The sequence below is a fragment of the Idiotropiscis lumnitzeri genome, chromosome 1 (assembly GCF_059441095.1).
Source record: "Idiotropiscis lumnitzeri isolate Australia: NSW breed Sydney's pygmy pipehorse chromosome 1, RoL_Ilum_1.0, whole genome shotgun sequence".
Classification (NCBI taxonomy): Eukaryota; Metazoa; Chordata; class Actinopteri; order Syngnathiformes; family Syngnathidae; genus Idiotropiscis; species Idiotropiscis lumnitzeri.
The window spans coordinates 32,715,028-32,738,294 of NC_142391.1; the positions used below are offsets into that span (position 1 = coordinate 32,715,028).

Here is a 23,267-nt window from a genome sequence, read left to right on the forward strand (position 1 = left end):
TGACGTCAGAACCACAGTAGCGATTTTCTGGGCTAAAACAACACACTTAAGTAAGACGGGTTAATTAAAAAGTGATCACTAGGAACGGCAAGGTGCGCAGTCATTTATTACCCTTAACTTCCGCGCTGCTCGTGCTGCTAACTCGGCTAGCGCTAAACGCAGGCTCCATACAATGCAATGTCCTGGTAATTAAGTCTCTTTTTTTAAAGCCCTTAATTAGCGATTGAATGTTACTTCCAGACAACGTTGTATTGTTGACGTTGGTAACAAAAGGTTTGTGATGGCAATAGATGACCCAAACAGAATCTGGAAGACATGTCAGCCACAACGGCACTCAGGCGGGACCACTTCAAAATAGAGGTATAGCAATGGGCAATGTTGTTCATATATTATTTGGCAAGGTAAGGTTTATTTACAAGTTGGCCTTCTTACCGCGTTGGCAACAAGATGCATAGCATGCTGACATTTGCTTGACTTATTTTTTCTGATAGCAGCTACATGAGGCAGAAAAAAAATGTCTCGAGCCTTTTTTTTTTTAACTGAGGTACTCGAATTAATCGACGAATCGTTTCAGCTCTACTCATATTGTGTTTCACCAATGAAATTACTGTAATTACCATTATTCAGTTCCAGTAATATTAGTCTTTTTTATGATAAACAACATACATCTGTGAGTATTGTTATATTATTAGTCTACATGTGTTGCTCCACCGTCTGTGTTGAAACCGCAACTATCAATGCCAATATATACAACGTATAATTCACTTAGTTTTATGTTGAGTTTGACCGTAAACTTCAATTAGGAGTGGCATTAAACACCTTGAGGCCTCATTTTTTAAGAATTGTCAAAGCCTTGCTTATTGTGAAGTGAGTTGAACTGACTTCAATGCCTACAACACTCATATCTTCAGTTTGCACTCACAAGTCAAAGCAAAATAAAAAAATAATTAAAAACAACCGTTTTAAAAAATAAATTGCTCTTGATGCAGCTCAAAAACCTAGAACTGTATGTTGGGTCACTCATATCTCAGGGCATACCTAGTTTTACCAATGAAAATGAAATTGACAAGATATTCCAAGCACTTAAGCATTTTGCAATCCCTGATTTGGGAATAGATGTTTTATGGTGGTGAAAGTTTAGCTATCACAAATATCGATCTTCATGGGAAATGTGAGGAAAGTGAAGCAAGTTCAGTGTGATTAACCCAAATGAGGTCACCAAATTAAAGATGCACTGTTCAATAAGGTGTATACTGTAATGTAGTGCTGATGTACAACCAAAATAATTAATATCTTGTCCAATGAATGCTTCTCTGTCGTAGATGCATTGGCGAGTAATACCTTTGGCAGTTGTCTTTTACAGAGTAGCGATCTCCTGATGGGTCGATCGGGGAGTGGGGCAGGTTAAGACAAGATGCCAAGGACTGGCTGGAGTCTTGTCTGGAAACTGTGTAAACACACAAACAACACAGAAAAAATGAAAAAAAAAAAAAGAACTGATTGGTACAGCTCTCAGAGCAGTTTTACTGTCTAAGAAATATCTGAAACGGAATTTATCAGCTCCAGGATCAAATCGTTGCCATCATAAAAACTTTACAGGTTAAATTTTAATTACCATATTAGCATTACTTGATGCAAAACACATTTTAATGATGTGCAAATATTGTGAAGTGAAGTCAATGTTAACTATACTGGAAAACAACCCTTAAGACATTTTGATGGGTTTGGAAAAATTCACCACAAGTGGATGTCACCGCGTCGAAACACCTAATACTTTCCTATTACACCTGTTATTACCTGTTCGTCCCTTGGTCCCTCGAAAAGATATTTATTAGGACAATCATTACTAAGGCAATTAAAATAGTCATTTTGTAATTATCATTTGAAGACAAAACGCAACAGCTTGTCAATCTGGAGGCAAATGCTAAAGCAGTTGACCGTGCATCGTGACATCAGGGTCTGTGCATGACACCCGCCCGCGCAACAGCTTTGAAGCCGCTTGTGAGGAATGCAAAACTAAATGCTAATTACATTCGTATCTGCTTGGTCAAATAAAAGAGGGCGTGTGCGTGCATTAATGATTGTTGATTAATTCATTGTACCTATTACGTTCAGGACTTCCAACCGACTTGTTGAGGCTTCGACTTTTCCACTCGCAATAACTTGAGATCGAGTAATCACTAATCACACATTTTGGCAAGAACACAAAAGTTCTTGTTAGCAGTGGAGCCTCAAACATGTGGCATAATTTTACAAAACATGAGCCAGGCTGTCATTTGAAACATATATAAGTACGTATATTCTCAAATATAAGGAAAGCATATGTGCCACGCACGCCCAGCTGAAAGGGCATCCATTACAACTACAAGCTGACGAGCAGCCTTAAATCATTGCGTCACCAAATGCCCCACCGTAACACTGAAAAGATAATCCATAACCTCTTTTTTGTAAAATTATCAAGTAATGCCACCAAAGAAAAAATTCTAATTCAAATTTTGACACCATCTTACCGTCTCGTCCAGTGTGTACGGTAATATGTCACTAATTTTAGACTTATTTTGTAGCTTGTGCCAACGACCGCTAGTCTGCCTAGTGTAGGCTGGACTCGTACCCCCAAATCAATGATTGATGTACCTTTTAAGATTTTATTAAAAACAAAACAAAAACATCGAATTTAATCACAATAATCAATATAGTCCATTTTTAGAGTGCTGTATCTACACAATATGTTGTCCCAAACCGCTTCACCTTGCTGGGCTTTTTGGAAAACATACAGACGGACTTACGGCAACTCAGCTATTTATTTTAAACTCCAAGGTTGCTCGCCGTACACTGTCGAACGGCAGAGCCCAACCATCTTCCAACCACACATTTTTCTGAACCACTCATTCTTTTGGGCCAATTTTAAATCCAGGCAGTTCTTACTTGGCCGTGACCGGCAATTCTCCTGCTAGCCCGTGTAGTTTTTGGCAGGCATTTTAGATTTAGTCTTAGTCTTTTGGACAAAAATACTCATTAGTTTGCGCCGCATTTAGAATCAGAATTAAAATTAGAAATCCCTTTATTGTCATTGTACTCAAGTGTGCAACGAGATTAGAGAGCTCCCCTCTCCAGTGCAATACAACAATAATACAGACAAATATATAAATTAGATAAGAGAGTGCAATGGAAAATAATACTGAATAGGGGGCGTCAAGGCCATCTCTGCTGGCTTAACATAATCAAGAAAAAAAAATCATATTCTTCACATTGATGTCATATTATATCCTAGTGTTTTATTTGTAGGTGAGAGTTTTTATCCAATCATAATTCCGCTTGCTCGTGTTTCCAGGCAGGTTTCACAATACCAGAAGCACACACTATTATTTCCGAGGCCTCCAGATACAATTGTGCGAGCATCTCTTCTGTCATTGTCAATGGACTTTCAGATTTGATAGACAGTTGCGATAGCCAATCAGATTACAAGTTGGTTACAGTGAGCCTTCTCGCTGAAGATGATGAACGCGTTTTGTGATTGGACACTCACTCGTGAGGGGGCAGCACTATGCAGAATCAGCACACCCGAAAGTCGTAAATGGCGACCGTTCGAAAATTTAAAAAATATAGTCTTGTTTTTTGAAACCACAATGGATTAAGGAGGGAAAAGTGTGGATTTAATTGCAGATACACTTGCGAGGCCATTTTCAAGACGGACCTTTCAAGATAATCTAGGTCGTCCAACACTTACTTCGTACTACTGGGTAAGTGAGGTTCTGTGTATAATTTGTCCAGCCGTGGTGTCACAAATGATGGTTATATGAGGGGGATTGTTATATGAGGGGGATTTATTCAAGTAGGACGAATTAGGGCTTCAATGAAGGCCCAGGTGTGAAATGCACGGCCCGCCACTGAGGAAGGGATGTCATAGAATTTTAACGTCTGACAGATCACACGCTAACAATTTCGTCCAGTCTCGTCAACGAAAATTAATTAACGTCATGTCATGTTTTCGTCACCAAAGAGCCACGTTTAGCTCGTCATCGTCTCGTTATTGTCATGAAAAAAGGGGCGTTAACGAAATATTTTTGTCATTGTCATCGTTGAGGAAAACAATACTGCTGCTGGCATTATTATGCCATGAACGGCTCTGCTTGGTCAAACGCCGTAGCGTCGGTTGGCGGTGAATTTATTATTTTTAGCATGATGTGGAGGCTGCCATGTTACAATTCAACTGGCTTCCACATAAACTGGTTCCCCAACTGGGGGTGTTGAGAAAGTTTCCTAAACAAATACACTTACTGTTGCCACCAATGCATTGTAAATGGCTAATTTTACGTTTATTACGGCGTGTCATATTATTTTGTCAGGATTATAATTTCATTAGGGGTCCTTCTCGCCCCTGTAGATCATGGACACTTAGAATCCTTCTCCTTACTCCCCGCTTGTCGGCGCCCCTGCATATTATATATGTGACTAAATATTAATGTAGCCAATTAGTCCAAGTCGACTAGACTATCACCTTAGTGTTGATAACAAAAAACGAAGTCATTCAACCCCGATAGGTTTCCCTTGTCGAAGTGAGTTCCCATACCTGTTCTAGGTTTATTGTCGCGTACATCCGAGGAGGTGGAGGAACACAGACTCCAGCAGCCCAACACTATTGGTTATAAGTTGCAATGAAATGCCTTGCTCTTTAATAAAAGACAACAACAAGCCTCCTGAGAGAGGTTAAAAAAAATTGCCGCTGTGTGGTGACTCGGGGCACCATGTGAGGACAGGTGCGACGGGACGTGTGTATCGGTAAAAAGTTCCAACTTTATCCCAATAATTCAAACGCTTAAGTCTGTATTACAGAGTGCACACCATAACGGCCGATGACTAAGCATGTGCGCTACTGTGCGTGTGGATATATGTGTGTGCGTGTGCGTGTGTGTGTGTGGGGGGGGGGGGGGTGCGTGTGCGTGCGTGCGTGCATTTGTTGTTAGTAATGATGGTGGCTTTTTTAGCGATACATCAGCCAGTGTGTCCTCTGAGATCTTGTTTGTGTAAAAAAAATAAAAGACACACTCCCCTCCCTTCCTTGCACAAAATGGTGTCCACTGCCCAATGAAATGAAGCTTAACCCTTCTTACTTCACTGGAGTATCGATAAGCTCCACACTTAATGGTTCTGTTAACGGTCATGGATAAATGACTCAAATTAATTTTCCATTTATTTAAGATACATGAACCTCCTGCAGTTCCTCTCCAATCTTGTTTCTAACCAGCAATAAAATGATGTTATTCATTTAACTTGAATTTTCACAATCGCAGGTGTGCCATTTTTCCCTGCACAGCATCATGCACAAGTTGCACCTTTGAATCTTTCCTGTGCTGTGCGATCATATTACAATATGATGCAAAGATTTACAATATAAAAACATCCATCATGCTGTATAACCCTTTTAGTTTTTCTAATGCTATTTTAATGTGGAGGTTTGGTATTGATGTAACGATGGAGACTCCCGCAGTGTCCGAGCGACGACGACTTGTGATTTGAAGCTATGCCGCCACTGTGCCACCTGGCTGTTCGCTAAGTCGGTGGCCAGCACCCGCTTTGAAGACTTTGGGGAGTAATGTTTTACTAACATACACTCAAGCAGCGCAAGATTCCTTCCTTTACATCGAATTAACTCTGTTGCTACGCTAACCTAGCATGGGAGCGTTTCACTATCTAGGCATGACATCGAGTTACACTCAATGCCATTGTCGGTTACACTCATGTAAACTTTTTGTTATTCTTGGTTTGAGTGGTCATGATGCAAGGGGACAGGGTGATTACATTTTTTTTTTTGCCAACTATAATATTTTTTGCCCTTACACAGTGCTTGTCGATTATTTTATGTTACGCTCCCCTAGCAAGAAGAAAACAATTCACGCCCCCACCCCATCACCCATTCTACGCCGCAACTATAAATAGCATTTTCGTTGCAAAACAAACCTACACCGAGGGGTTAATACTCGCTGCGCAAAATGGGCAAGGAGAGCACCACTGCCAACTACTGGAGTGGATGGGCAATTACACCTCATTGTAGTACGGCGGAAAAAAAGCTTGTTCTCCATGGCCACGGGCGCCCCCCGCAGCATTGAACTGTTGGTTTTATTATTTATTTTACATTAATGTCATATTTGCAAGATATGATGCAAGGATGGCCAAGTGGCTGCCAGGATGGCCGAGTGGTCTAAGGCGCCGCGTTCAGGACCCAGTCTCCCCAGGAGGCCTGGGTTCGAATCTCGAATTTCCCCATTGTGGGACTAATAAAGGGCAAATTATTATTATTATTATTATGAAGTTAATTTATACTCAAAAAGCAGTGGGCAACAGTGGAGTGCTCTCTCCGGGTCAGAGATGCCATCCTGCCCCAAGAGGCGGAGTTTAAGTATCTTGGGGTCTTGTGCCCGAGTGAGGGCAGGAAGGAGCGGGAGATTGACATGCAGAACGGCTGGCCTGAAAATGCCTCGGGATCCCCTGGGAAGAGCTGGAAGAAGTGGCTGCGGAGAAGGAATTCTGGACTTCCCTACTAAAGCGACTGCCACTGTGACCTGGATAAGCGGCACAGGATGGAAGGATGGACAGACAGGGCAACCAGTACATAAAGCTAGTCTCCAGTCCTGACAAATTATAAAAAATATATTACAAAAATCCACTAAGCGACGGCTCGCAACCCAAGACAATAAGTCAAGGCACCACTGTATTACCATTTTGTTGCGCATGAATGAAGAGAAGCAGATGTTTGTGAGATGACGAGAAACTCTGTTAACTGATAATCAACACCTGTGTAAATGCTTACGAATGACTCAAATAAATCCAGTGTAACAAATCTCACCATTTAACCCGCTCTACTCGCTAGGAATATTTGCCACCATTGTGAAAGCATTTCAAACAATTAGCACCATTTTAAATTAATTGTGCTCCGTTTAACACATTCAGGTGAGATGCATTCACAAGTACAACTCATTTCCGATCATATTCTCACACGTTCCTTTATGAAATACCAAAATAAATATAAAGAAAAAATTGCTTGGCATGCTTTGCAGCATCGCGCCAGGCGACACATGTACCTTGGTAATCATTTCTCAAGCATGAGACATGCTGTAAATGAGGCAACTATATCAAAGTTGTGTGGCAGATGTTGAAAGATTGGCAGAGACGGACGGTTCAACTGGAGGCAACAAAATGGATGTGAGGAGGATCAAAGACAACGACCATAAGAGGACTGAGTGATGCATATGATCAAAACGTAAGACTCTCCAGGCTCTTCAAAAAATATAACGACATCCAATAAAAAGTACAGAGAGCATCCCAAAAAAAATGGGGAAAAAATGGGCTAAACAATGTGCATGATGTCATCAAATCATGTGAGACTGCAGCTCAGTGAAGATGTAAAGGTTCCTAGATGCATGAATGATCAATCCATCCATCCATTATCCGATCCACTTATCCTCACGAGGGTCGTGGCCATGCTGGAGCCTATCCCAGCTGTCTGAGTAGTAGGCGGGGTACACACTGAACTATAAGACCGACCGACCCCCATCCCCACCCCTATACCCAGCCTCAAATCAAATGATTCAGAGATGTGGGCCAGCTCTGCTTGTCTGCTAGGCATGATGAAATATGACTCAAAACATTGGCTTTACATTTCAGGGTTTTATGAGGGTGACATTTGAGCCTGGAACTCACTTGCCATAATTTTCTATGGCAATTTGATAAAAGCGATTACCGTGACGATGACGCTGATCGTCAGATAGGTCCATGTCCAACATGAGGTCATCTTCGTCTAGCTCCGAGGATCCCAAGTTATTTAGGACATCCTAAAGACACACACAAAATAAATATGACTGTTTTTTTTCCATTCATTTTGTAATAAGGGAAAATAACAATACAATACAATAAAGAGCAGAAACAATCCAAACTTTGTGAACAGCATCAGGACACAAATCACGGAAATGAAAAGAAGTTCCTCAGCACAAGGTACAAAAAGATGAAGTGATTTTAATCATTTGTAGAAATAAGCTAATGTTATCTCCATTTGGGAAGAGTGTTGGAACATTCTTGCCTTTGAGACAGAAAGAGATTTAGTGACTCATCATTATGACACAAATATGTACTGAAAGAGCTATACGAGAGAAAGTGATCATCCATCCGTCCAATTTTCTATGGTGCCTGTCCTCATTTGGGCCGCCTATCCCAAATGACTTTTGGCCGAGAGGCAAGGTACACAATGGACTGGTTGCCAGCCAATCGCAGGGCATGTACAAGTAACCATTCACACTCACATGTGCACCGATGGACAATTGACGAGTCTTTGATGAACCAAGCATGCATGTTGCGGGGATGTGTGAGGAAGCCGGGGTACCCGGAGAGCATGCAAATGAGATTCAAACCCAAAACCTCACAACTGTGAGGCAGACGTGTAGCAGAAAGTGATCAGTTAAGACAAGCAGTGATTCTTCTAACATGGCTTTTTGTAGCTTTGTATTCCATCATAATCAACTTGATTGCAATTTCTCATGAAAAAGACATGTAAATAAAACATGTTAAAATATTACTGCACTGCCCTTTCATAAAGCACTCTAGGCTATTATTCTATTAGGACATCCCTCCCATTTTAGAGACAGAGAAGAGCTATGTTAATGTATAAAACGCCTGCATCAGTTGGGAGGCTTGTAAGGAAGGACCACCTCCTTCGATATCACAACAAAATCCAATACTGCCATCTAAGGGACAGGAAAGGATTGACGAGTATAGAAAAAAAATCAAGGGATTTTATAGTACTCATACATTTGTTTTAAATTTAAAGTAACATTTGACTGGATAAAACAAGCTTTTCAGAACAACAATGCAATCTTAAACATCCCAAAAAGGCGAAAAAATATGCCTCTAAAGTCAAACTTGAGTTGAACCTATCATCATGCCAGATGCCAACAAGTCAAGTGAGAGTTCCGCTTAGTAAGCATCCTAACTCCACTGTTTTGTTTTTCTTTGGCTTTTTGGGGATGCCAGCAAAAAGGGGAGGACAATTTTGATAATCACATCACCAGAAAGTGGTAATGCAGCTAAATTGAGGTGTTTCTGCCCTTCACAAAAACGATGATCATGAATTTCTCAAGTACAATTATGGAGAAATGCAGAGAAACATCAAGAACTAACCACTAAGTGAGGTAGTTGACTGAAACATATGTCATAGTCTCCGTGTAGTCATTCAAGATGTAATCACATAGCGCATTATCTTTAATACCATCACGCTTTTAAGAAAAATGGCCATATTTAGACAAAAAAATATATCTTTAAACATCTCAGGATGCAAACGCAAAATTGATCAGAATGTCATTTTCCGAGTCGTGCGTAGAAGATATTCTTGTGAAGAAAATCTTAGGGTAGAGTTCCCCTTTAAGGTTTTTTATGCTTTGACGGGTCTTGTTGTTTTGGTTAGCAAAAAAAAAAAAGTTAAGTGGGGCTCAGCTGGACCTGGTTTGTATGTACTGTGTATAATATGTACGAGTATGACAACGTTGCATTAAATCATACGAGGCTTTTGGCTTATAGCGTGTGAAATCTATTTATTCAGACATCACTTTTCTTCTGCAAATAAAGTTTGCCTCGCAGTCAAAAATGTCTGGGTGCGAATGTTAGCTCAGGCCTTCCTGTGTAAAGCATATTTTCTCACCGCTGGCGTCAGTGGGATCCGGGTACTCCAGTTTCTGCCGCCGTTCAAATACCATTCATCTTCAAGACTTAGTCTAAATCAGGTTTGCTCAAGTCCAGTTCTCGAGACCCTCTATCCAGCCAGTTTTTTGTATGCCTACCTCCTCCAACACACCTGATTCAAATAATTAGCATCGTTATCTGCAGAGCTTGCTGATGAGTTGATCATTTAAAATCAGATGTGCTGGAGGAGGGAAACATCTAAAACAGGCAGGATGGGTGCTCTGGAGGAAAGGATTTGGGCATCTCTGTGAATGTGAGTGAATGGTTGCTCGACAACTTATCATTTGGGTGGCCAGTAGTCAAGGGTCTAGCATACGGACAAATGGATTTCAAATGGATTGTATTCCACCCCCGCGCTGCCACCCTCATTTGGCCTTAGTTTTAAACCACAGTTGATCCACACATCATTTTTGCAAGGCAGGAATTGCTCGATTGAGCCAAGCTTCAGACTTCGGACACCGAATCTCAAAATAGCAGCGCAGATGTGCCCAGTGGCACCCGCCCAAAACATGCATGTTTGGCTCATTGAAGGCTTTAACTGCTCATTGGAGTGAATTTGAGACTGAATGGATGTTTGTCTACATCTGCCCCCTGATTGGCTGGCAACCAGTCCATAGTTAACTCAAACTCAAGAGTCCAAAGTCAGCTGGGATAAGTTCCGATGAGGACAAGCACTATAGAAAATGGACGGATGCGTCCTCTCCCAATAAATGTTTCACGCTGGTTGAAAGACCTCGCATAAACTCTTGCTCTGGAGAAAAACTAAATCCATGCGACTCGCGAGGGACTCAGAAAATCCAATAAGCGACTTTGTTCGGCTCTCATCACAACTGTTTGGACTAAAACAATGCAACAACCTCATTGCGTATTGATCCGTTACAGCGACGCATGAGAGGAGAGGGGGGGGGGAAAGGTAGATGAAGGAATAACTAAAAAGGTTGTGTGCCTTTTCAGAAGCAGCTGCTGTCCGTAAATAAGAAACTCAATCATACAGTAGTTTCTCAGTGAAGGTGGCAAAAAAAAAACAGGCATTAAAGCTAATCGACACACACACTCACACACTGTATAGTTAAAAAATATATATAAGTCCTCACATTGTACAAAGTAATACGGCAACACATTGACTTCATTTGAGGCTCAATGAGCCATTCTGGCGAGTAAGTATGGCTTTCTTGATGCTGAGACGTCACCTTTTTACCTCTTTTATGCCATTTGAGCGTCTATAATTAAGCTGCTAATGGACATATCAGACCTGGTGTCTCATTCGTGGCTAGATCTTCTCCTAAGTGTCAAGTGGAATGACATTCACGACAGTCTCATCCTTTCGAGAAGCCGGACTTGACATTTACGTGCAACACTATGGGTAGCAATTGTGTTCATCTGAAGGAAGAAAGATTTGCAGCCAGCTATGACTGGAGCACACAGAAAAACAAATTAGCTCCCTTCTTAAGGACACCGCACAGCCACACCTGTTTGCTGTAACGCCCGAGGGGTGCGGGTGAGGAGACGGTCCTGACTCATGTAAAATCCATCTCTTGAACCAGGATGCATAAAAAGGAATGCGCTCGGGCCGAGGGTCCTTTCTTACCCATTGTTCACCTTTACAGTCTTTATCCGGTTCTAGTCAATTGTTACCTTTGTAACGCTTAACCTATTTTACTGAGGGAGTTTGGTATTTCAGCATGCTGCAGTCACACCCACAAGTGGTTAGGAGAACTAATGAGTAGTTAATTCAGGTGAAACAGTATGAAAATAAAATCACTCTTTTTTAAGGTCATGGCACAGAAAACTGCTTATTTCATGAGAGCATATTCTTATCCAATGTTGCAGGTCAATCTGAAACATTTATAGCTCAAGAAAACTTGGGTTTTAGATTTAAAAAAATATTTATTATAGATATACAGAGAGAAACAAACAAAAGGAACGTTAATGACAAATTAAAAAGAACCGGCTGGCACCTGATTCTCAAAGATGAAAATTTGAAATGTGCACAGTCAAAAGGAAATCAAATTTATTCATTGCACGTCGCAAGTACAAAACAACATTTAAAGCTGTCCTTTATTAGTCCCACAATGGGGAAATTTTTTATTTTACAGTTTCAAACTGTCCAAGAAACATGAAAACGGTCACACTTAACAGGGAGAGAAAGGAATGGGAAAATGATGTTAGCCGCTAGCCTTCCATCAGGACAGGCGGGCTCACGTCAACCTGATCTTCTCTGCGAGAAAATTTGATCGGTAGCATTCGCATTTGCCTCTTGTTTCTCTTTGTTTCCATGTCCACAGTAAATATGAAATCAAATCAAATGACAATTCCAAAAGACAAATCCTCCCAGATCGTCTATTGTTGACTATCTGGTTTCGCGACATCTTCAGTTTGGCTGGCATGTGTCAAGGCTCAACAATTCATGAGCACTGACAGTCAAGTATGAAACACTTGCATTGAGATACCTAAAGCAATCATTTGCTACTAGATCTGCTACTTACTACCCGCCTGAAACTAGACTCGGCAAGTTTTCTCTCCAGATACCAACAAGACTTGGTAATCTGATGTACAGCCACACCACATAACACTGCACAACACCTGGCATGGAAGCAGAGCTCAAACATTCAAAATTGTAATTAAGTCCACATTTGCCGAGTTGATTTGAAGCATATAATGAGTTTTGACAGAGTTTGACAAATTTGAAAGCTTTATTTCCATAGTTCGACAACTCACTGATTAAACAAAGGACAAGAAAATTGATTGGAGGCAAAAATTCCGCCATAACTGTAAATAAATGCAAAAAATGCATTCAAAGTCGTAACGACAATAAATGCTGACAACCTACGGAGAAATGTTTGCCGTGATTATCTTGTAAAGTGAAAGTGGGCGCAATCGCTGTCGGCCCGCTACATTATTATCCTGCTGTCAAAGGCAACAAAAAGGTGGGCGAAACAGCAAACGCGATAAGTGCGACAAATATCTCAAAGCTGCCCTAGCAGCACCCCAAAGGAATGTCAAGATAGCAACAGAAACCAGCAGAAGTAAGTAAACAGATACTTTACAGTTTTATCAGTGAGCTTCATAAATATGTCTCGTTCATCATTCCAAATCTATATTTTATGTAAGGCTATCATAATGTGGGCTATAATGGAACAACAACACAGCAGTTTCCAAGAAAAAGATGTGCTGCGTTTACTGAAATGGTAATGATAATAGTGGATGAAAAAACATTTCAGGTTTCTACGATATTCTTTATTAGGTAATGTCTTACCCATGACCCTCCAGAGTCCAATGCCTAACACTTGTTATACAAAAAAAAAATAAAGTGCACAGAATATAGAAAATTGCCTTCTCATCAAGTGTGACGCTGACACCCCACACTGAGCTTCTCCACCCATAACATGATCAGCTCGGGTGGGCGACAATCCAGAGACACTTTCAAATGACGACCAGAGTCAAGCCACTGGACTACACTGTCTGAAACGCTGTAATAAATAGGCAATCTCACTAAAGCCCGCCGCGCTCAGTATGGCACGACCGTCGCAAAAAAAAAAAATAAATAAAAAATAGACAGTTGGTGACTCACACCAATACACTGAGCGGTTTGATCTCTGGACGCAACCATGTATAGATTTCTGAGGCTCTACATACATTATATTGAACTGTATCATTTCTATTAAACCATAAAAGAAGCAGGTTGCTACAGAGATAGGATGTGGGTAAAAATAAAGAAGAGAGTGTGAATATTTTCATAGGCAGCCTCGCCCCCGTTGCTCGCCTGCATTCTGACAACATAGACTGCTAGTGTTGCTATTTGATTGCATAAGAAATTATAAATATTGTGATGTATTGTAATAAAGCACAATATGTCTTTAGTGCAGTGGCGCCGCAGCTGGCTAGCTGAAAACCTTGAAATGTATTTTTTTGCGTCGACTTTTGACTCATCGAAAACCCATTGACTGACTTTTTATCGCTCATGAAACCGGTTCCCAGACTGAGCACAAGGCATGAGATTCCAGTCAGGTTCAGCTGCATTGCTAAGTGAGCAGCAGGCCGAATAAAACTCCCACATCCACAACAGGTGTGATTACCCTGCTATGGTTTCAAAATTAAAAATAAAGGTAAGCAGAGTTGCATTGAGTTTTGTTGCATGCACAGATTCATGTTAGCTTCTGATAAGCGATACATACGTGACTGGATTGCTTGTTACAAAGGAGGGTATTTTTTTGCGGGGGTGCCACATACACAAAGCATCCTTTTGAACTGATGCCTCCACAACTAAAAAAGCTATTACTGCCGTTTTTTTCCTTCATAATCTGCCCCAGCAAGTAAGACGTCTGTTCAATCATGAAGCTCCGCCTCCTGCTGTCAAGGTGACAAAATCGGTACTTGCCTTTGGCCCAGCAGTAGAAAATGTTTGTCCCGTTTAGAACTAGTTTTATTTTGATGCCGTTTCTACTTGATGTTTTTTATTCCCATTTCTGCTTTTTAGGCATTTACAACCTTTTTTGTGAATAAAGGACTGTGATTTAGATCACCTGTGACTGTTCGAACGAGCACTGAATAAAGATGGAGTTCAGCAACCGTATCTTGCTACCTGTTAACCGGTTCAGCGCCATATGCTTGTCACTTGTAATGAAAAGGTATAGTGCTGTAGTTTGTTTTAAATGACATTAGCATTGGTTTCATTATATACTTAGCCGCGTCAATTAATCGTTCACTCGATCGTCATTAAAGTCAAGCGAGTGTTTCAAAGAGTGTTTTATTGTTTTCAAACTTCTGCATGAACTTTTACAACAATTAAAAGTGTTTAAAACCATTAATGAAGGTTTTACGATGGCACCAGTTTAGCCTCTGGAACAAGTGATTCCAAATATAACTCTCGCTTGCTCAATGGGAAATTATCTCATCTTATCTTATATGTACCACTCACACGCATGTGTTACAAGCTAAGTCACACACACTTACCAGACTTCCCAGTTTGGATGATGAGGAGTTGTTCCGGTGTTTCAGTAGGCCGCATCCTTCCACCCCGGGGGTGTCCCGGTGGTTGCCATGGATACGAGGACCTCCAGCCCCTTCCGAGGAGGAACGCAAGCGCCGCTCCAAGCGCATTACTTCATGGTAGGGACTGACACTGCTGCATAACGAGGCTGCAGGACGGAACGAGACAACATTAAACATTCACATTAAATACAGTCCTTTTGTTTTGTTTTTTTATATTTGTTAGTTTTGTACTGAAATGAAATCAAGGAAGAGAGTCCCTGTAATGTCGCAGAGAGTTGTATGGTTACAGTGAACAAAAGCGAGCCACAACTACAAACAGGAATGTGAAAGAAATGCTTTTTCAGGGGTAAACAGAGGCTTCCCTCACTACAAATTTGCATACTGAACACCGTTTACAAAGTGTGTGTATATGTGTGCATAAGCAAGGACTTCTTTTATTTTTGCGCATTAAAAAGTGAGCGGGCATAATTGCATGTTTGTCCTCATACTGAGGAAGCCTTTAGAATTGTAAAAGCATTAAGAAAATGCGAGGCCTGAGACTTTGAGACTTTTTACATTACACAAGAACACAGGAATAAATTTCACTGAATTATGAGGATTTTTTTTCTTGGTCGTGTGGATTTATATCGGGCAAGGCGATGTTCTTGGGGTTATCACTCATATATGGGGTTTGCAGATTTTCATTGAAGCCGCTCAACGTTCCATAGGTGTGATTTGCTTGTCTATATGTGCCCAGTAACTGACTGGTGGCCTGTCAAGGGCGTACTTTTGCCTTTTGCCCAAAGGTCAGCAGGGTTAGACTTCAGCTCACCTTGCAACCCTAATGAGCTCAAACACTACAAAAAAAATAGAACCCTATACAGTGAAGGCAAGATATTGCAGCAACTGTGTGCGCCTTCACAGATGGCATTGTCCAATCAGGTAATTATGTCAGTGCTAGTGTTTGGTGTGACGTATAGAATAATTTAGGGATTGGGAAATCTAGAGGTGCAACAATCAATGGACAAATAATTGATTAGCAAAGGAATACTTTTAATATACAGATCGATCATTTAGATATAAAAATTGTCCAATTCGTTGAAATTTCAGCTTCTAAACAGGAAATATTGTCAGATTTCTGTTGTCCTTCTTTAGATTTGTGTTGAATAAAAAAAAAAAACATTTGCTTTTGGTTCTATGGAAAACAATGAGCAACATTTTTATACACCAAACTAGTAACTGCGTCATAATTCATTTATACATTTTTTCCACTGTTAATTTGAAGTATCGTCCTGTTTTTGAAAATCTTATTTTTTTTTTTAATTTATCCGATTCTTCAACAAAATCAACAGATTAATTGCTTATTAAAGTAATTGTTTGTTGCCCCCAAGTGAAAACCGATTTGCAGCATCATTGAACCACATTACACACAGGCAGGCTTATACTTTTCGTGTCAGTATTATTTACACAGAAAAAAAATGTTTTTTTTTACTTTTACAAGCAGCATGTGAGATGCTTCTGAAACAACCTCAGAAAGTGAAACATTGCAAACTTTTACAAGATGTGTAAAAGGGGCTTGTGAAACTACCTCAGGAGGCTGAAACTTGCTGTAGACTTTACCCGTCCATTCCGTGTCAGTGCCTTTTATATGCAACACTAATACATAGAAGAAAAAAAAAACCCCGGAAATGACAGATTTTAGAGACAGTCTAAGCGGCCTTTTGATGTTCCGTCAGGAAGTGGAATATTTACAGGCAATGTAAAAGGGGTTTCCTAACACTACCTCAGAAGGCTGAAAATTGCTGTGTCAACTTTGTCCCCTCATTCTGTGTCTGTAACTTTTTCCACAACATTGCTTCATTTTAACAAAAGCTGACAACTTTTGGATTTCGTCCTTTACAGTTAAAAGGATCTTTTGCTTCCTACCTGTGTGCGGCTTCCTTAGATGACAGGACCTGGGTTCTCGGCAACCACAAAAGTTCCCTCTCTCGTGAACCGACAGAGTGTGTCTCACTTTCTTCTCCGTCTGTTCCGGGTACGAGCGGCAGCTGTCACTTCTCGGCGCTCTCGCCTCACTCTCGCTGGTAGTCTCGGCGTTGACCGGCTCCTGTCCCGGCGTCCCTGTCCCGACCCCCAGTCGCTCTTCCTCGCATTCCTTTCGCTTGTCCGGCGACTTGTCCTGCGGGGACGGGCAAGGTATGGCGGTTTCCGGTTCCGAAAGGGAGACGGCCGTCTCGTAGTCTGTGTTGTTGGCCGTGTTGGTGTCGAGGAGTAACGGTTTCTCAGAGCCAGATGGGGCCGGAGAGAAGAAAACCTGAGAAGACGACATTGAACTTTATCTTGCCTGGTCTTGATTAATATTGTCACTTCAGGAGCTTTTTTTTCTTCCTTATTCTCAGAAGAACATAAACTAAAGTTCTTGAATGATGGCACACAGGTGTGAAATGTGAAGGGCAGACTTTTTATGCGCTTTTAATAAAAAAATACTTCTCATGCCTGGTGCTGGGGGGCTTACACCAGAATTCACACGTTTCACCATAAATATTCCTCCTTTTTGTTTTTTTTTGTTCTTCATATCCAAGGGCACCTCCGGTCGGAGCTATTCTTTTCAAATAAATCTGTTTGTGTGTTTGGAAGCTTAAAGTTTTATTGAACAGTACAACATCCAAAGGCAGAGAAGAGAGGTTAGTAAGTCTGTTTATGTCAATTTCATCAAAACTTATCAAAGAAAATTGCCCAGAGGTTTAAATGCTTATTTGTCTATGATCCTTGCAATTGCCTGGTGACCATCCCTCCTCGTCTCCTGTCCTAAGGCAGCTGGGATATCGGCCAGCTCACCAGAGACCCTAATTGTGATTTAAGTGTTCAAGAAAATCGATCCCTCCAAACCAGATAGTTAAAGCTTTCAAATTTGGAGTTGGACCTCCATTTTCAGGAATAATACGTCTTAAATGTCACACCTCACTAGAGCGCATTTCAGCCAGTCTCAAAGGATGAACTCTGCATGTCAATTCTGCTTTTTTTGTGAGCCTTTGGCCGTCCAGCATGCGTCACATCTCCCCCAATATATAAGGACTGTATCCCTTTTATTCCACACTAATTTCAGTTACTTGGATATCATTACTGGACCCATTCCTACCATGAGAGCAATCAGTTTGCGAACTTGCTATGCCTGCACGGCCAATAAGGCATCTTCTCTGCATGTCACAATTTACAGAACAACACTGTGTCATTATTTAAATTTCCAAGTTTGGTATTTCACGCTCTTCAGGATACCAAAATACGTTGAACCGTAAAACATTGTGGGTATTATAACAGGCAGGAAGCCGGAGCTCAAATGTTTGTCATTTAGTGTGAGCAACAAGCTGAATAACATGAGCCGCTGTGTTTAATAAACGGTAACTTTCTCTGAAGTGCCTGTGTTATTTGGACAAGTTGGTGAAGTATTGGGCGAGCTAACGCTTCTGGTCACAGAGCCTTTCATCGCCAGTAGGATGAATTCCAACCACTGGAGGCTTCAGCATATATATTTTTGCAGTGCAAACATATAGGGATGTAAGTAAGTAAAATGTATTTAGATAACACATCTCACAGTGATGGAAGACAAAAGTGCTTCACAGTTAGCTAAAATACAACAATACAATTAAATAGGAGCATAAAATGTGAATAAGGAAATGTGATACACAGAAATAATGTAACTAATTGTCACTGTGTGTTGTTGGCATACATGAAACGGATAAATGTATTTTTTTACCATTTAAAATGAAGCAGGGCACGTTTTCAAATGCATTCAGCAGAAACACGTCTTTTTTCACAATTTAGAAACCTCATTCTATGTTCTTATTACTCTTCTCTGTGATGTGTCAAATTAATAAGTCAATTTTTATTCTTACTGTACAGGGACAGGTTAAAACACTAAGATTCAACATAGCATTTATTACCTATTATCAATCGTTAAAGTTAACAGAGTTTTTCATAGTAGTTGGAATGGATTGCTGACTTTACGGTCAAGATAATTAAACAAAAGCTGTCAAATTGGTCTAAAAGCTGTACCTGTGAGGAGGAGATGGTTGCGCTGAATGTCTCTGGGACAGATGGATCCTCAGCTGGGGCAGTGTCGGCGGACAGTGTGGACACTAAAGCGGGTCCAGGACTGGGAGTTGGCAGAGCTTCGGATTCAGAGACGGAGTCCTCAGTGATGGGGATGAACTCAGAAGGTGTGATGGCCGTGGTGCGGTCCTCTGATACCATGGGAGACGGGAGGGAGCTCTCCAGGCCGGCGTCGCTTGGACAAGACCCCGGGGTTAGTCCTCCTGTCCCAGAGGTGACGGTAGCAGTGACGACACACTCCTGTTTGTCCCCTGGGGGCTTGTGGTGAGAGAAGCGGTGGTGGGCCGAGAGGGACTTGGGCAACAGGTGTTTCTTGTGACGCGACGAGCGCCTGCTGCTGTTGCCGTAATCTTCGATGAAGCCTGAGTCATCGCCCTCGTTGACTGCCGAGCCGCTGAGGCAGTTGATGAAGACGTTCCGATTAGTCGTGGATGAAGATGCTGACGACTTGTCAAAATCCTCCGTCTGAGAGCGTGTGATTTTCTTGTGGCGGTGGCTCCCGAAGCCGAACGAGTGTCGGGGCTTAGGCTGAGCATCGCCAAAACCCGACGACAGTGATGCGGAATTCGGCTGCTGGCTGTTGCCGTTAGCGTCAGTGGTCTGCGCTGGCAGAGGGGGTGGCGCGAGATTCAAGTTGACGGGCTGGACACGAGGCTGGCTGCTCCGCTTGGCCGAGAAGCTGAGCGAGGGCGTGCGGAAGAGGCTCCGTCTTTTGCCGGTGCTCCCCGAGCTGGAGTTTGTGCTGGAGGGAGACGAAGTGTGCACGCAGTTGCCACCAGATGACGGGGAAGACGGCAGCGAGTCCTGCCGCTTGCTGTTGCTCCGGCGGAAGATGGGCAGGCGGGAGACCAGCGTGGAGCGCCGCGAGCCGGATTCACCCATCGATAGGCTGAGGCGATGGTGGGGTAGTCTGGAGACCACACAAACAACAGCATACTTGAAGACACAGAAGCTTCACATTCAACATTCCAATGACAGTTTAGACTACTGCTTCTTAAACAAAGACCTCCCAGGCGTCCTGGAGCTGAAACGGTAATTTGAAGCACATTATTTTGGATCAGTAACAAAATTGCATGCCTGCAAATGGGGACCAACTGACAAACTAACAAATGACACCTTGCTCCCTTAGCTTTGGCCCAATTAAAAGCCCTGATATGATTGACATATCACATAAATCTGGCATGCCTACATAAATAGTCGTTTCATTTTGAGTCAACGGCGTATAATTACAGGAATAAAGTCATCTTTTTCGAGAACAAAGGTGATAAAAATCTGACTTTCTTCCCATGTTAAAACTTACTATCAATATATTTCGACCTTATCTTGGAAAAAGAGGATTTTAGTCTCGTAAATGGGGATCATTTTATTCTTGAAAAGAAATGGAAATCAATTCCCAAAACACCGCTAGCAGCATAGGTTTGAAGTTTTATTTTTTACAAGGCAATGGTGTTCCCACAGTGATTGTGCAAGTGGACAACAGATGATACCTGTTAAGTCAAGCCTTCTCTGTCCCTCTACAAATTAAAGGGCCAGAGATGGCAGATATTTTTTTTCATATGAGCAATGAGCTGCGTGATGCAGATCATATCCTCCGTGGTGACAAATAAACTACCCCACTAACAAGTCGCGATATAACCAAGGAACAAGGAGGCGCTAAGCGTGCTAATCGCTAAAGTGATATACAGCGCCGGGAAGGATCCAAAATAAGTGCTCAGGTGTTCAGTCGAATTTTCACAGATGTCTTTTTTAACGGTACAATGGCATTTTCTGTAACGTTTGTAAATGTTGCATACATTATGAAGAAAATTGCAAATCAAATCAAAATCACCGAAAATCATTCATCCCTAACTAGTGTTACATTTGAAAGCGTTTTGAAATCTGAAATGTCAGGCAAGAAGCTCAGAATGCATCCTTAGATGAGTATTTGATGCAATTTACCAGCCACAATAACCTTTGGGGTTAAGTCTTCCACCATCTGTTAAATCCCACAAAACGGATGCCACTGTATATTTTTTATTTGACGTCATCTGGCGCCACAAGCAAACCAAAGCTACAAACAAGGAGATTTAGTCATAAATTCGTTTAAATCTGGACGTCCACTGCATGTCTCAAGTGACACAGTTCAAACGTTTTGCTCTCACGTCGCACATTGCGGATACCTGCAGTGTAAATCCGGCCTAACATGTCTCTAATCAATAAGAAAGTTTTAGTTGGCCCACCGACAAGGTCTTCTCCAAAACATGATTTGGCCCAGATATGCCACACGCTCACCAAGACACGGCCATGTGGCTTTTGCAGTAATCTCATTAACAGACAGACAAACACATTGCAGCAAACATTAACTTGCAGCTTACTGACATGCCACGTTAACATTTAGCTAGCAAACGCAAAAGAAGCGCCCTGAAAACAAAAGGGTCAACACAAAACATTTGGAATTACACAGTTAAAACCTCAAGTACTCACATTTTCATTACACACCCAACGTAGCAAGGGAACAACTCGGGTGTTTTGGTTTTGATCTGGCTGTAATAAGCTTACTTTAACTCCCTGCGCTGAGGTGCCTCGGAGAGTGCGTCACCGCCTCCAAAAGCAAATTTGATCAAGCTACCAAGGAGTCATTTCTCATGGTCACATCAACCCATTTCAGGGGGCACACATGCCAAACACTGAAGGTCATTCAAATGTCAAGTGGTATCAACGTCCAAAAGTCTTGAGCAGTTGGCAACCATTTATCCTTCTATTTGCTATCGCGCTTTTCCTGAACTGGAGCCGACACCAGCTGACTTTGGAAGACAGGCATGGGTCACCTTGAACTGGGTGCCAGGCAATCACCGAACAGTTAGCATACTGGTCCAAAAAGTCCCCAAATATTAGGGCATCAGGGCAACAGCTGACCTGGACAATGCACTCTGACCGAGTTCCAGACAACAGACAAGAAACATCCTCGATCTGATTAAACGCAGATTACATAGAGATTGAGAGCGCAGGTTAAGACTGGGGAACAGCTACAACTTGAAGGCTCTTGAGGTCAACATTTTAAAAGGTAGCAGATTAAACCTGTCAATCAAATTAAAGCAGCGTTCCTCTTCTATTTGTTTTTAGGTTTGTTCATTTTCTGGTCCAGAAAATTTACTAAGTCACTTTTAAAGTTGCGGGCATTGCACGAGCATGCAAGCAGTTTGCACTCCTCCATGATAACAAGTAGTCCGGATGATTTTGACAGTTGGCGTTTCTTTGTAAATATGTTATTTTAAATGAATTAGTCCTGCAGTGAATACGATCCAAAACAGTCACCATCCACTCCGTTCTTGTTTAGCCAGCAAGTTTCAAGAGCAGCCAGGACTCGACTGTGCGATAGCTGTCCCCCACATTAGAAATGCAATTCTGAAAAAATAATCCACATTTTTATTAAATGTACCTCTCATCAGATTATGTTTTTTTTCCGCAACAGTAATGGAATACAGTTACAGTTTTTGTGTATCCAGAATACACAACGCCGGGAGATGTATTTCCTTCCAAATTCCAATATTTTTAAAAATAATTAAATTTGGTGAGTCCCAGACCGTTTTAGTTAGCTCCTTTACAGGAGTGGTTGTTTTGATCATGTGGGCTATGTACGCTCACTCACGACGCTAATGGATAAAAGAACAGGAGCGGATTTTCAAATGGACTGCTTGTCTAGGAGCGCTAATATCGGAGATTTCGGATGTAGTCCGATAAAATCCGCTACTGTTTTTTGGCAGATATCGGAATCGGAACCGATACGCATTATCGTATAGGGACACTCGTAATCTCAAGTCTATTGAAAATGTATGGACAGACCAGAAAAGGCATGTGTGAGCTCAGTCATAACAGTTATGTCAGGAGGAATGGACCAAAATTTCTGCTTGCTAATGAAAGAAGCTCTTGGAAGGATAAACAAAATGTTTGATCCAGTCATGAGTTTTTATTTATTTATTTATTTGTAATTACTCATTCTCTCTTTTTCTGCATGTTTGATATGTGCCTTTAAGAGGCGAGGCCTGGTGTGGTGTGATGTCGGTGACATTGCGTGCGAATGCCTGGGTGTGAGCTTTGGCCGACAGCAGCTCCTGCATAAGTGCAGCCATTGTGTTTTTGTTTTCCAGTTCTCCAGGATTCAACAAACGGCTGAAAAAAAGTATCGCCAACTGTGGAAGTCCTTTCCCACATATGAGGGTATTACAGGAAGTAAGTAAATTGTAAAAATGTGGTTGATCACTATATTCTTTATATATGATACTGTCCGCTTGCCTATGTCACAGTTGGTATTCAGTTGTTACCGCCAAAGTTCTCTTTGGCACACTTTTGTGGTTGTGCAAGCGTTGCACAACAAAGCCAATTGAAAAGCAAAACACTAAACCAAAGACACCCACACTGAAGTCTCACATTGGATGGTTTCAAAGCAACTAAAATGTCAGAAACAGCTGTCAGTACGATGC

General features: G+C 41.6%; 1 protein-coding gene across 4 annotated transcripts in view; it reads right to left on the reverse strand.

Moving 5' to 3' along the window:
• ccser1 (coiled-coil serine-rich protein 1) overlaps positions 1-23,267 on the reverse strand; it is a 120,771-nt gene that overhangs the window by 93,600 nt on the left and 3,904 nt on the right. For 3 of the 4 annotated variants that reach the window (XM_088295486.1, XM_088295502.1, XM_088295510.1), the window contains exons 1-6: positions 21,271-21,303; positions 18,751-19,717; positions 16,624-17,011; positions 14,680-14,864; positions 7,739-7,829; positions 1,342-1,447 (exon numbers count right to left, since the gene is read on the reverse strand). In XM_088295486.1, the coding sequence (XP_088151612.1) occupies positions 1,342-1,447; positions 7,739-7,829; positions 14,680-14,864; positions 16,624-17,011; positions 18,751-19,717; positions 21,271-21,278 (1,745 nt within the window). In that variant the 5' untranslated portion in view covers positions 21,279-21,303. Of the gene's footprint in view, positions 1-1,341; positions 1,448-7,738; positions 7,830-14,679; positions 14,865-16,623; positions 17,012-18,750; positions 19,718-21,270; positions 21,304-23,267 lie in introns of those variants that run through there. The other variant, XM_088295495.1, reaches the window with a different exon arrangement.